The sequence below is a fragment of the Gekko japonicus genome, unplaced genomic scaffold, assembly GCF_001447785.1.
Source record: "Gekko japonicus isolate JY-2015 unplaced genomic scaffold, Gekko_japonicus_V1.1 scaffold28, whole genome shotgun sequence".
NCBI classification, from domain to species: Eukaryota; Metazoa; Chordata; class Lepidosauria; order Squamata; family Gekkonidae; genus Gekko; species Gekko japonicus.
In genome coordinates this window covers 240,746-254,290 of record NW_015177010.1, presented here as the reverse complement: position 1 = coordinate 254,290, position 13,545 = coordinate 240,746, and the positions used below count along the sequence as shown (strand labels likewise).

General features: G+C 40.4%; 1 protein-coding gene across 2 annotated transcripts in view; it reads right to left on the bottom strand.

Moving 5' to 3' along the window:
* SYN3 (synapsin III) overlaps nt 1-13,545 on the bottom strand; it is a 290,629-nt gene that overhangs the window by 245,989 nt on the left and 31,095 nt on the right. The window contains exons 3-4 of one of the 2 annotated variants that reach the window (XM_015427584.1): nt 8,817-8,908; nt 7,422-7,424 (exon numbers count right to left, since the gene is read on the bottom strand). In XM_015427584.1, coding sequence (XP_015283070.1) covers nt 7,422-7,424; nt 8,817-8,908 — 95 coding nt within the window. The remainder of the gene's footprint in view (nt 1-7,421; nt 7,425-8,816; nt 8,909-13,545) is intronic. The other variant, XM_015427582.1, reaches the window with a different exon arrangement.

The window sequence follows — 13,545 nt, the reverse complement described above, 5'->3', positions numbered from 1 at the left end:
AATCTCCAGGGCCAGATGGCTTGCATTTCAGGGTGCTAAAAGAAATTGCAGATGTTATCTCAGAGCCTCTGGCTCTAACCTTTGAGATGTCCTGGAGTACTGGTGTTGTGCCAGAAGACTGGAAAAGAGCAAATGTTGTCCCGATCTTCAAGAAGGGGAAAAAGGAAAGACCCGGGAAATTACAGGCCTGTCAGCTTGACATCAATACCTGGGAAAATTCTAGAGCAGATTATTAAACGCTCTGTCTGTGAGCACCTTGAACGGAATGAGTTAATTGGTAGTAACCAGCATGGGTTTATCAAGAATAAATCATACCAGACCAACCTTATCTCCTTTTTTGACAGAGTTACCAAAATGGTTGACTCCGGCAATGCTGTGGATATACTGTATCTAGATTTCAGTAAAGCATTTGACGAAGTTTCTCATGATATCCTTGAGGATAAGCTGGTTAAGTGTGGGCTGGATGGTGCAACCATTGGATGGATTCATGGTTGGTTGATAAATCGTACCCAACGAGTGCTCGTAAATGGCTCTGCGTCTACGTGGAGGGAAGTCTCGAGTGGAGTGCCGCAGGGCTCGGTCCTTGCCCCAGTGTTATTCAAAGTTTTTATAAATTACCTGGAGGATGACATAGAGGGGATGCTTATCAAATTTGCAGATGACACGAAGCTAGGTGGGATTGCTAATTCTGAAGAAGACAGAGTCAGGATTCAAAATGATCTAGATAGGCTGGAACAGTGGACTGAGACAAATAAAATTAATTTCAATAGAGATAAGTGCAAAGTCCTACACTTAGGTACAAAAAAAATCAAAGGCACAGATATAGAATGGGAGGGGTTTGGCTTGACAGCAGCACATGTGAAAGGGATCTAGGTGTTCTGGTTGGTCGCAAGCTTTTTTTTTTTTTAAACAATATTTTTATTATTTTCCAAAACAAAAACGAAAAGTGCATATACTATCAACCATAAATTCTGTACAACAACACGTTTGAAGGATTATATAACAATTTTCACTTATCCCTATGTTCATCTCTGACCAATCATTAACTAATGAGTTTATAGCTTGTATATTTTACTTTACCAAGTTTCAAAATGTATTATTTTCTGTTAACTACCACAACAGCATATTATCTTGTCTCTAGTACCACTAATAATTCATATAAATAATTTCTGGCCAACCTTTAGCACTTACATTTGTAACTTGTTCCTATTACAGTGTCCTATTTTGAAGTATATTAATTGCTACTAAGCTACACATCAAGATATTTTCTAATCTGTGGGCATCCATAGAGCAAAACAAAGCAAAACAAAGCAAAACAAAGCCAAACAAAATGAAACAAAAAAACCAAAGTATTATCTTATACAGATATGCATTGATACCTCAACAGTCCTTAATCTCTTTTCTCCTTCCCATTCGAGATTAGATTTGTAACATACAACTTCAGATATATTATTTACTGTCAACATTATACCATACTTTCCACTTACATCTATGTTCCTTTGTGACCAACCTTTCTCAATTAAAATAATAATTAATACCCTTTACCCATTTCCCAGGTATAGTGTTTGCTATTGAACAACAACATATTTCTTGTCTATAAAGAGCAAAGGGAAAAAAATCTATAACAAATCAAATCTTTGAGAGATAATTAAAATATATGCCAGGCTTCATTTCATTTATACATATATGTCCCTTAATTAATTTTACAACCTGCAACCAAGGTTTATTCAGGTACAAGCTCTCCCTCCTCTGCGAGGGCAGATCTTCATGCCCCCCCCCCCAATAGCTAGCAATCCAAAACAGTCCAGTGGAGCCTGAGCGGTGGGTGTTGCCTTCTGACACACTTCTGGTGATGTCAGGGTGTGTGGCATATGCAAATAAGTTATGCTAATGGGTTATGCTAATGAGCTCCTGCACCCCTTTTTCTACAAAATGACCCCTGGCCCACATTTTAGGAAGGATGTTGACAAGCTCAAGCGTGTCCAGAAGAGGGCAACCAGGATGGTGAGAGGGTTGGAATCCAAGTCTTATGAGGAAAGGCTGAAAGGGTTGGGTATGTTTAGCCTGGGAAAGAGAAGGCTTAGAGGGGACATGATTGCAGGCACCACATGGAGGTTGGGAAACCCTGTTCTCAACCTTTGCATGACTTTTGTTGTCCTTTTGACATGACATTTTGTTTGTGTAAAACTAAGGCATTCATAATTTTTAAATTCCATAAATATGTCAAATATTGTAATCTTATATGATAAGTAAATGATAAATGATGCTATTTATAGTTAAAGCAGTAAAACCAGTTTAGGTTTGATAGGATAGTAGGTATTGCATATATTTCGCACACACCCCTCCAATTTACATTTATTTCCAGGAAAAAGCAAACTGGTTCTCCTCCTCCCTGTGGCTTTAAAATTTCTGGAAATTTTACATCACTATTACCATCCTTCTACTCCAGCATCAAAATGATAGACCAAGGGCGGGTTATAAATTTAAATAAATAAATAAAGGTAGGCTACTGAGTTCTTTTGGTCATCTTTGTAGTACTGTTCTGAAATTGTGTTAGGGGAGAGTGTACCTTCTTCCAGATACACCTCCTAACCTTTCAGTTCCAAACTGTATTAATGTCCAAGAGACAACATTCTAACATTGTGTTTCAGAGATTTCTTTAAACTATTTATGGCTTGCAATTATTCAGTATAATAGCCAATGATTCACATATATGAGGTTCAACTTTAAAATCTTGGGCAATTTTACTTAATAGATCTCATACTGAAGATATATAGCATTGCCTTTTATTTACATGTAGATACATACATTTCTCAGCGATCACAAAAAACAAAAGATTAAACCAGAACGTTACCTAAAAATATGCTGTAGAAAAGAGCAAGAATCCAGTAGCATCTTAAAGACAAACAAAATTTGTGGCAGGGATGAGCTTTTGTGAGTCCTTGCTCACTTCTTCAGATACCTGAATCCGATACCTGAATCTCGGTATCTGAAGAAGTGAGCAGTGACTCACAAAAGTTCATACTCTGCCACAAATTTTGTTTGTTTTTAAGGTACTCCTGGATTCTTGCTCTTTTCTACTGCTATAGACTTACAGCTACCCAACTTGATCTATACTAAAACCATACTGTTATTGATAAATTTATTCAATTTATGCTTTAGTTCTAGAGGGCAAAAAGGACATTTTTAGAAAAAAAATCCTTATCTTGAAATTATATGCAATTATGAATGTCCATGGTGTGACACTTTCATGCCTTGGGTGATAAAACAAGCTCATACATTCCCTGTTGTTGTCTGGTTTCTCTTGACTCGTTTAGGACATGTTCTAGAGCTCATCTGTGTGACGTAATAGGATTTGTGGGTGGGAGCCTATACTTGAATCTGGACAAAAATCTGTTTTCTGCTTCCACACAGATTAATTTGAATGCCATGGGAATTCTTTGTCTTACTAAGGTTATGGAGAAAGAGAGCAAGAGAAATTAGGGAGCCTTTCCAATAGACCCATTAATAGCATGCTTTCATGCTGACAGAGCAAAGTGTGTGACTCTCTTGTGTCTCCCCCACCCCCGCCCAGTATCTTCGAAAGTACTCAAAGGATGGTAACACAAGACGGTCATGCTGAGTTTCCCAAGGGCCGACTCAACACATGTGTTGAACAAATGCTCAGCATTTGCAGCAGTATGTCAGAGCAGATATATGTCAAACACATGCTCAGGGTCACATATGCAAGGACGTCATCTTGAACACACATCTACACACTCATTAACAGCCTGATCCACTGCATACTGATGGTAAAGTAATTTGAGTTCAGCCTTCTCTGCCTCAGTGAGATTGATGAGACTGAAATGGATTTTTTTTAAAGTATTTTGAGCTGGGTAATAGATTATGATATTCTATTGCGCACAAAGAGGCCCTGATATCCTCCTCATAAAGACTGTGCCTTGGACATTTGCTTCAAAATCAGCACACTGGTTACAGAACAACTTACTGAAAAATATTCAGCATGTTTCTAATTGGTGCCCTCTTGTTTCCCTAGCTGTGGCTCCTGAGTGACATTTTCATCTTCATCCTCACAGTCCTTCTCCACATTTACCAACAATGCCATTTAATCCAACAGGCTATTGCAGTGCAACACATGTGACATCATCACATCAGAAGTACAATCATGGCAGTGACAAAATCACATGGGTTACCACAGCCAATAGGAATGACAAGAGGGGGCCTGCAAGACTTGCAGGGAGGGGGAATCTTCTTCCCCCTTTACCTGCTGAAGCATCTTGGTTCCCTTCCAAACAACACCCCCCCCGGGGTCATTGAGCCTGGAATGGCATCAGGCTTCTGTAGCCTCTGGGCTTGGAGTGGCTCCTGGACAACCCCACTGTGAAAGCTAGGCCTGGAGTGGCTCTTGGAGGCTGTTGTAGCCAAGACAGACAATGGTATTGTTTGGGGAGGATTTAAAACCCACACCCCTTTTTTAGTTTTAGATTTGGGTCTTTTGACCCACTGCCTTGACTCTTTTGCTGATTTTTTTCAATAATCTATATCGGACGGAGAAGCCACGAGTGGAGGATATTAATTCGTTCCCGGCCTCGAGTCTATCTAAGCGCCTCTCAGAAGACCACACATCTTTAATGGAACAACCAATTTCTTTGCAAGAACTCCTTGATACCATTAAAGCTTCGAAGATAAATAAATCCACTGGCCCAGATGGGATCCTGTCTGAATTTTATAAGACATTTCACTCCTTGTTAGCGGAGTACCTGCTTAGTACATGTAATGAGGCCATGCAAACAGGCAATATTCCATCATCCTGGATAGACTCTAACACAGTGGTTCTACCGAAGGACAACAAGGACCCCACGGACCCTTCCTCCTACCGGCCTATTGCATTACTTAATCACGATGCAAAAATTTTCACATCTATCTTAGCGAACAGACTTAAATCATTCATCGCCAATTATGTCAAGAAAGATCAAACGGGGTTCATTCCTGGAAGACAACTTTCGGAAAATGTGAGAAGGACTTTTAGTATCATACTGTATGGTCGGAGAAGAAAGATCGATTTGGTAATTTTGGCTTTGGACTTCACCAAAGCTTTCGATTCGGTGGAAATACCGTTCAAATGTACCTGCACCAGTGTTGAAAATCATTAAGCACAGGAGATCCTTTCCAACACTCATGAAAACAAATCCAAACAAGATAAGTACTCGATAACAAGTACTTAATGTAAGATAAGAACTTGTGGGCACTCAGTGAAATTGCTGAGCAGTCAGGTTAGAACAGATAAAAGGAAGTACTTCTTCACCCAAAGAGTGATTAACACATGGAATTCACTGCCACAGGAGGTGGTGGCGGCTACAAACATGGATGGCTTCAAGAGGGAATTGGATAAACATATGGAGCAGAGGTCCATCAGTGGCTATTAGCTACAAGGTATAGATAGGAACTCTTGGTCTGTGGCAAGTGATTCTCTGTATTCTTGGTGCTGGGGGGGCACAGTGGGAGGGCTTCTAGTGACACCTTATGGCACCTGTTATTTTTGGCCACTGTGTGACAGAGTGTTGGACTGAATTGGCCTGATCCAACATTGGCTTCTCTTATATTCTTAAGTAGGAAGGCTGAATAGATGGTTGCAACATTCTGGGAAACTTACAATGGGCGCTGTCTTGTTTATGTGTTTATTATTTCATGTTTGGTTTTTTAAACTCTGTTTTGGCAGGTTTTAGACATTTGTATAACACTGCTGTTGACTTATTGTGTTTCTCTTAATAAAAAAATAAATATTAAAAAAGTAGGAAGGCTAGACCACACCCATCCAATGCAAGTTAAGGGAGTATATGCATTTCAGGATCAGAAGCTACAATGGGGAACCAAGAAACGTGAGTAATTACTAAACATGCTCCAGTTCTGAACAAGTTTACTATGGCATTGCTTTCCTGCTTTCACTCTAATACATTCCATTCATTTATATGGAACTGATGTGCCCTTTCCCTGAAAAGTAAAACCCAGTTATGGTTATCCATGCCCTGACACATCCAGATTAGATTAATGCAATATGCCATATGTAGGACTGCCTGTGAAACTGTGCGGACACTTCAAATAGCACAAAATGTGGCAGCAAGATAATTTGATGATCACGTCATGCCAGTCTTAAAAGAACTATGTTGGTTGATAATTTGCTTCTGGGCACAACTCAAAGTACCGCTTATTAATCTTAAAGCCCTAAATGATTCAGGACCATGTATCCTCATCCACTTCTACCCATCAGTCAAAACCTGTACCAGAAGCCCTGTTCTATGTGCTGTTGCCTTCTAAGATTAAGTGGTTGGCAACCAGAGATAAGACCTGCTTTGTGGTGGTACAACAGTTGTGAAATGCCACCCCTCAGGAACTTGCCTGCCACCTAGTTTTCAAACTTTTTTAAATTTTGTTTTAATGTTTATTAAGGTCAAATATAACATGTGGGTGTGTTCTTTTTAAAGTCCTAGTTTTCATATTGACCTATTGGTTTATCAGCTGCATTGTTTTATCATTTGACTGCCGCACTGTTCCTTATGTTTTATCACTTTTCTCCTAAGGTGTTTATAGTAATAGATGACATTTACACTTTTAATGACTGACATTGTTTTAATTACTGTTGGCAGCCTCCTTGAATATTTTGTACACCAGAACAGTTAATAACATATATTATATCATTTTTATTTTACCATTTAACTATGAAAAAGGAGAAGAATCTGGATGTACCTACCATATATGCAAGCAATTAATAAGCACTGGGGAACTTATTTTTAATATACATTTAAAAATCAACAAAAACTGTACCTCATCTATTTCTCTACCTCTGGCAGTCACTATATGCCAGGATTTCTTTATGCCTAGGCAGAACTACCATATATGTAAACAACCACCATTGTCCTCTCAATAATTTCCAGCATTAAGAGTCTAGGTACTTATTATTTTATGTAATTTAAGTTTAATGTATCATCTTGTGGTGCAGCTGAAACAATTTTGTCTTAAATTAGTACAAAATGAGAAAAAAATCCAAATGTAATTTCCATACATTAAATTAATATATTTCCCAAGGTTTTGTTTGAACTGATAAACTTTAAACTTGCTCCACATCACAATAAAATCTTTATAAGATCTTAAATAAAACTAACTTGTTTTTTGCTTGTTTGTTCCACATATAGATAGCAAAACTGGTAAAACTGATCACTTAATTTTGTTAAAACATCTACTTGCATTTGTAAAAATTTGAACCATATTGCAGACTAGTCATTTTATTTTTGGCATCCAACATACCAACTAGAGATCTTTCTGAACGAATTGTCTCTGAATTGATACCAAGTCTTAAGCAAGGTGCTTACATGGTTTCTGATTAATCCCTTAAAAAGCTTGTAAATCAACAATTTAGTCTTCACCTGCTTTTTGCATACCATTCAGCAATTCCATTATCCATTATAGGCAATTTGCATGTTACTGCAGTCGCTGCAGGGGGGCGGGAATGGAACTTTCTGGCCTTTTTAATATAGTGTAGTTTAAGAAAGAAAACCAGATCCATCCTTGCACCAAGTAGAACAGGAAGAAGTAAAACACAATGCAATGTGATATCTACCATGAAGCCTGAGATTTTGGATAAGGTTAGCCTCAGGTTAGCTACCTGCGTAGTCAGGGGTCATTTCCTGCAGGAGCGCACAGGAGCGGAGCTCTGGCAGTAAAGAGCCCAGGGGGCGGGCACATGCAACAAGCCCCACCCCCTGCTTCCAACAGCCCTCAGTCAGAGCAAGAAGCAGCCAGGTAAGTTGCAGAGCTCCCCCCCAGCCCCCCGGTCCAAAACAGTCCAGTGGCACCTTTAAGACCAAGTTTTAGCTAGCAATCCAAAACAATCCAGTGGAGCCTGAACGGTGGGTGTTGCCTTCTGACACACTTCTGGTAATGTCAGGGGGTGTGGTATATGCAAAGAAATTATGCTAATGGATATGCTAATGAGCTCCTGCACCTCCTTTTCTACGAAATTACCCCTGTGTTTAGTTAAACCTGTGTCTAGCCATTTGGACATGAGAAACTCTTGTGGTTTTGCCCATGTGTCTCAGCTTTTCTATTATCATTTTAAAAGACATCAGCAAGGAACAATAACATTAAAAACCATTTTTTGCTGCTGATGGAGTGGATCTAAAAGTACCTTGCTGCTTCTTTTATAGTTACCTTTCTCATACAGAGCAATACGCCTCACTTAGCAGAATGGAGTCGCTAGATCTAGCTCATGATGCTTTTGTAACAACTTGTTAATCTCTGGACAGGTGGCAAATAAATGCTCTAAATCAATTATAAATGTACAGATCGAGCAGTATTATAGAGGAGGAGGAGGAGGAGGAGGAGGAGGAGGAGAGTTGGCTTTATGCCCTACCCTTCACTTGGAGTCTCAGAGTGGCTTACAATCTCCTTCCCTTCCTCTCCTCACAACAGTCAACCTGTGAGGTAAGTGGGGCTGAGAGAGTTCTTTCGAGAACTGCTCATGAGAGAACAGCTCTGACAGAACTGTGCCTGACCCAAGTTCACCCAGCTGGCTGAATGTAGAGGAGTGGGGAATCAACCCCGGTTCTCCAGATTAGCGTCTGCCACTCTTAACCACCACAACAAAGTAGCTCGGATTGCATGGGCCAAGGGATCAGATTGGTCTATGTCCCCCCCCTCCTCTACCCTTTTTTGCTTCTTGATTTACAGCCCATTGACTTAGAAGAGTGTTGACTCTGCTAGGATGGCACTACTAATCAAGAATATGTGAGTTAGTTGCAAGTAAAGCTACCAGTTCTCACCTGACCACCTTACTGCCATTCCTAATGACCTGCATGTCCACCATGCAGCCAGCAGATACATATGAAGCCAGGTTCAGTTCTGAAAACTCTGCCTGTAATGGAAGATAAAAGAACAGTAAAGACAGCTGATAACAGAAAACACAAAAAATGCACTGGCCTATTTGCAGGTTAGTTTTTCAAATTGAATGTTTGTCTCAAGTTAAGATTTCCAGGAGGCAGCAGCAAGTCTAATTACTGCCAATTTGCACAGGAAACACTCATTAAGTGTTTATGGTCCAACATTAAGGCAGCATGAGGACTCTGGATTAGTCTTATTCCAGTAATAAATACAAGAGGAATTAAGTGGTCAGAATGAAATCCTAAGGGAACATCATCTGAATGGGACTTAAATTCCTGTTTGGAAAACTTCATGTGGATTTATGTTTGGAATCGGCTGTTGTGCCACTGGCCGGCTATAAACTTTAACACTGGAGATTTGTGCTGGCATTAGTAGCCAAAAGCCTCATTATGTTTCAAGAAGAGGAACCCTTATGAAAAGGTTTAGCTGTTGAAGATTTAATGATTTCAGGCTTAGAGAAACTGGACAGCCTACAATTCAGTTATTTCATTATTTAAAAGTAATCCCCTCCCCTTTTTAGCATGAGAAGAAGGAAAGCATTAACATACTAGTTATGTATTAGGACCATAAAGCATTTTTTTTACTTCAGAGAAGATGTTAGTAAAAGTAAGAACACACGTACTATTGCAACAGTGGAGGACATGGCGTGATAGTGCTGTCACTGGCCTGTGAGCAGACATATACTTTCTGTCTTATGGTAACCTCTGAACTAAAAGGTCTATAGGACTGCCTTAGGGGTCTGTCATGGGCCCTGTATTGTTCAACATCTTTATAAATGACTTGGATGAAGGAATAGAAGGTTTGCTCATTAAATTTGCAGATGATACTAAATTGGGAGGGGTAGCAAAGACAGTAGAAGGCAGAATCAAGATTCAGGCTGGAAAATTGGGCTAAAACTAACAAAATGATTTTCAACAGACACAAATGTAAAGTTCTGCATTTAGGTAGGGGGAAAAATCAAATGCATAATTATAGGATGGGGAGTGGGGATGGGGATGGGGAGTAGGGGGGGGATCCCACAATTTTTAGGGCTGTTCCTAGATGCCAGACAGCTGGTCGACGGGGGGGGGGAGCCCTACCCCAACTCTTGAAAACAGCGGGTGCTGCGAGCACCTGCCCTACAAGCGACAAGATCGCTACTTGTAAGGCAAGCATATGCGGCACCCATTCTTTTAAAGCAGGGGCTGCCCACGCCTGCCCTACAAGCAGCGAGATCGCAAGGCAAGTGTAAGCAGCTCCCACTTCAAAAGAATGGGTGCCACACGTGCTTGCCCTATAAGCGGTGATCTTGCTGCTTGCAGGGCAGGTGCATGAGGCACCCACTCCTTTGAAGCAGGGGCCGCTTGTGCCTGCCCTGCAAACAGCAAACTCACTGCTTGCAGGGCAGGCATGGGTGGTCCCTGCTTTCCTCCAACCATTTAAAAGGAAGGTTCCCTTTAAATGATTGGAGGGAAGTGGGGGGGGGATGCGCACACAGTGTTGCGTCCCTGATGCAGTGATGTCACTGTGTGATGTCATGGCATTGGGACGGCATTGGGATCCCTTCCAGCTCTATGTTTCCATGTTTCTATATATGAGGATACTGACAGTGTGGTTTCATAGAATTAGCTCTATACTACTAGCTTCAGCAGTCAGTTAAGGAAATCACACTTATAAACAACTCCAATGACTGTACATTGAACAGAGGTAGCAAGAGAATGGGATTGTGTCAGCAACCTCCCCTCTGACCCCAGGTGCTTTCAACTGAAGGTTGGAATTGGCCCTCTGCGTGAACAAACTATACACGTGTCGTTTTTTCTGTACAAAAAATGTAACAACTTATTCTTTTTTTACAGAATTTGAGGGTTTTGTTTTTAATAAAATGACAATGTCATGCAGATCAGAGAAAGGCATATAAAGGATAATTATTTTAGTCAGAAATTGTTTATTTTTGTTACAGAATGCTAATAATAAGTTTCAGATGCTCTACATTCTATTTTAATACTTTGAAAAAGGATTTACCTGTTCTTCCCTCTTTTGTGTCTTATACGCATTTGATTAAAATCTGACAATATTTGTACTACAGAACCTTTTTAAAAAATACATTCTCTTCTATTTTGTTTAGTGCTCCCTAATGGCAATTTGAATTTGTAATTTCTAGATTACGTGACTGCCTTGAATCTAGAATGCTTATATTCACAGGGATTCTTCACAGTAGGAGAAAAATGGTTTTGCCTTTTCTGTGTACTTGTTCTGTCCACAAACCATATTTCAAATTTTGCATGAATGTGTCCAGCTGAGAGTTCAGGAAGCTACCACACAAGGATGCCATAAGAGAGTAATTTTTCCAAAAAGAGTTGAGAATGATAATGACAGAACTACTATTATTTATGGTATATCATTTGCACACACACAGAGCAAACTGGTTTGCAAATTCTGAAAGCACTGAAAAACCTGTTTGACCAGAAATAACAAAATCACATGAGCACATATGGACAACAATGCCTTTGGCATACCTCTCCAACTATCTTCACCTTTCTTCCTGTTTACAGCTTAGAAGTAGCCAAACATCTTTACTCTTTTATTTGATAATGTCAGACTGCAAGCAAGAAAGGGGACAGTGATATGGGGCTAAAAATCTTTTGTGGGAAATTTTCCAAACTGGAAAGTTTTCCAGAAAAAATCGCAATGTTATATTTTCCAGTGGAATTTTTTTTCTGCCCCACATCTGTAAATATAGTCTGTTTATCTATAGTTGTCAAGGCTGCTGTGTTGCAAATCAATCATGTTAAATGGGCTAAAAGTTAGGCTATGAAGCATGGACAAACCTCAGTACTTTTGCTAACATTATTTAAATTCTGCTATCAATATTTAAATATGAAAATTATTTATTTAAATTGGAAAATGTTCCAGAAAACCAACATCACTAGAAGGGATCAAGGCTGAAAAGTTGATTGTTAGTATGTTTTGTTTCCCTTATTTGATCCATAGCCTCACCCTAGGGTTACCATATTTAGAAAAGCAAAAAAGAGGACATACTTCCTGACTGACTACTTCAAACAAGTGATCACTATGACAAATTTCATTTTAAAAAGCCCTACTATTTCAGCTGTGATAATTGCTACTAACTAGGAATATTCCTAACCTTCTAACTCCAAAAGAGGACATTCTCATCAGTTTTTTTAAAAAAAGAACCCAAAAGAAGAGAGACACCAGAAAAGGAGGACATCTGGTAACCCTATCTCACCCTCAATTGCAATTTGCAATACAATTAAAAAAACTATAATCTTACCTAATTTCTCTACACAGAAAACAATGATTTGGCTCCAATCCTCCCCTAGAAGCCTGTTCTGTTCAAGGAGAAGTTCTGTGATTCCCCATCCACAGCCTGCCCCCCTTGTGATAACCCATGCTATTCTTGAGGCTCTCCCAACCTCTAGGAGCTGCTTTTCAGGCATGCAGCGGGCTGTTGTAGTAGGAAGGAACATGCAGAAAGGTTTCATTCTTTGAGCAGAGTCCTGCTCTCAGTTCTTAGGATTTGATCCAAATATTTATGTGATACGCTCTCATTTTAGAGAGGTGTTGAGGTTCACACCTGCTTGGTAGTCTTTCAGCATGGAAACATTGCTGGGAGGGGAGTTATTTTCCCATTTTTGTGTTCCAAGTGGAGTATTCTGTGGACATTGAGCAACAAAAACAGGGAATACCCCCCTCCCCCGCACTGTATCTATACTGGAAAATGGCCTGGGGAACCTGGACCCAGCTCCTTAGAAAACTGAGCAAGTAGTTTGTCCCTTAGTGATAGGAGAATGGCATTCTACACTTCCTCTAGTAAATACTTAAAAAAACCCTTTGTATTCCTGTAATGTATTGAAACGTTTACATGAATCACCTCATAGGGCTCCTATGTTAAGCTTCGAGCCATACCAGGGCTCCTCTGAGCGAACTTCCTATTGGTCGCTTCGTAACAGCGACCAATCAGAACATACCATTCCCTAGGAGGGAAAGACTCCCATTGGTCCTTAACTAAGCAATCTCATTGGTTGTTAATTGTAAATAGGCATGGCTACATTAGCCCGGTTATGTTTAAAAGGAGCATAAGCTCCCACTGTTTTCTGTTCTGGTTTCTTACTGAGTTGAGTGCTTGTTCGTTACTTCCAATAAAGCTGAATCACTTGCTGAATCACTCTAAGAGTCCTTTGTTAGTGCGATCTAACAATTGGCGACGAGGATGGGATGTTAGAGCAGGTAGGCAGCCCTGCGGACATCCACACTTCGGACTCGGAAGAAAGCGGGCAAAGCACAGCAGCCGATCCGGCGGAGGCGCCACCAGCTCCGGTGCCCAAGTCTCCCACGATGGCTGGAAGCCAGAAGTTCGAGTGCTTCGAACCCTCCTCAGAAGACTGGGACTCCTACCTATCCAGGTTCGAGTTCCATCTGGAAACGCATGACATTACCGACGAGGCGAAGAAACGAGCATGCCTCCTGAGTTCCTGCGGGAAGGGAACCTTCGACATAGCCAGGTCGTTGATGGCCCCAACGGATATGAAAACTGTCTCCTACGCTGACATCACAGAGAAGCTTAAGGCCCATTTTTCTCCACAACCGTCGGAGATCGCCTGCCGGCACGCT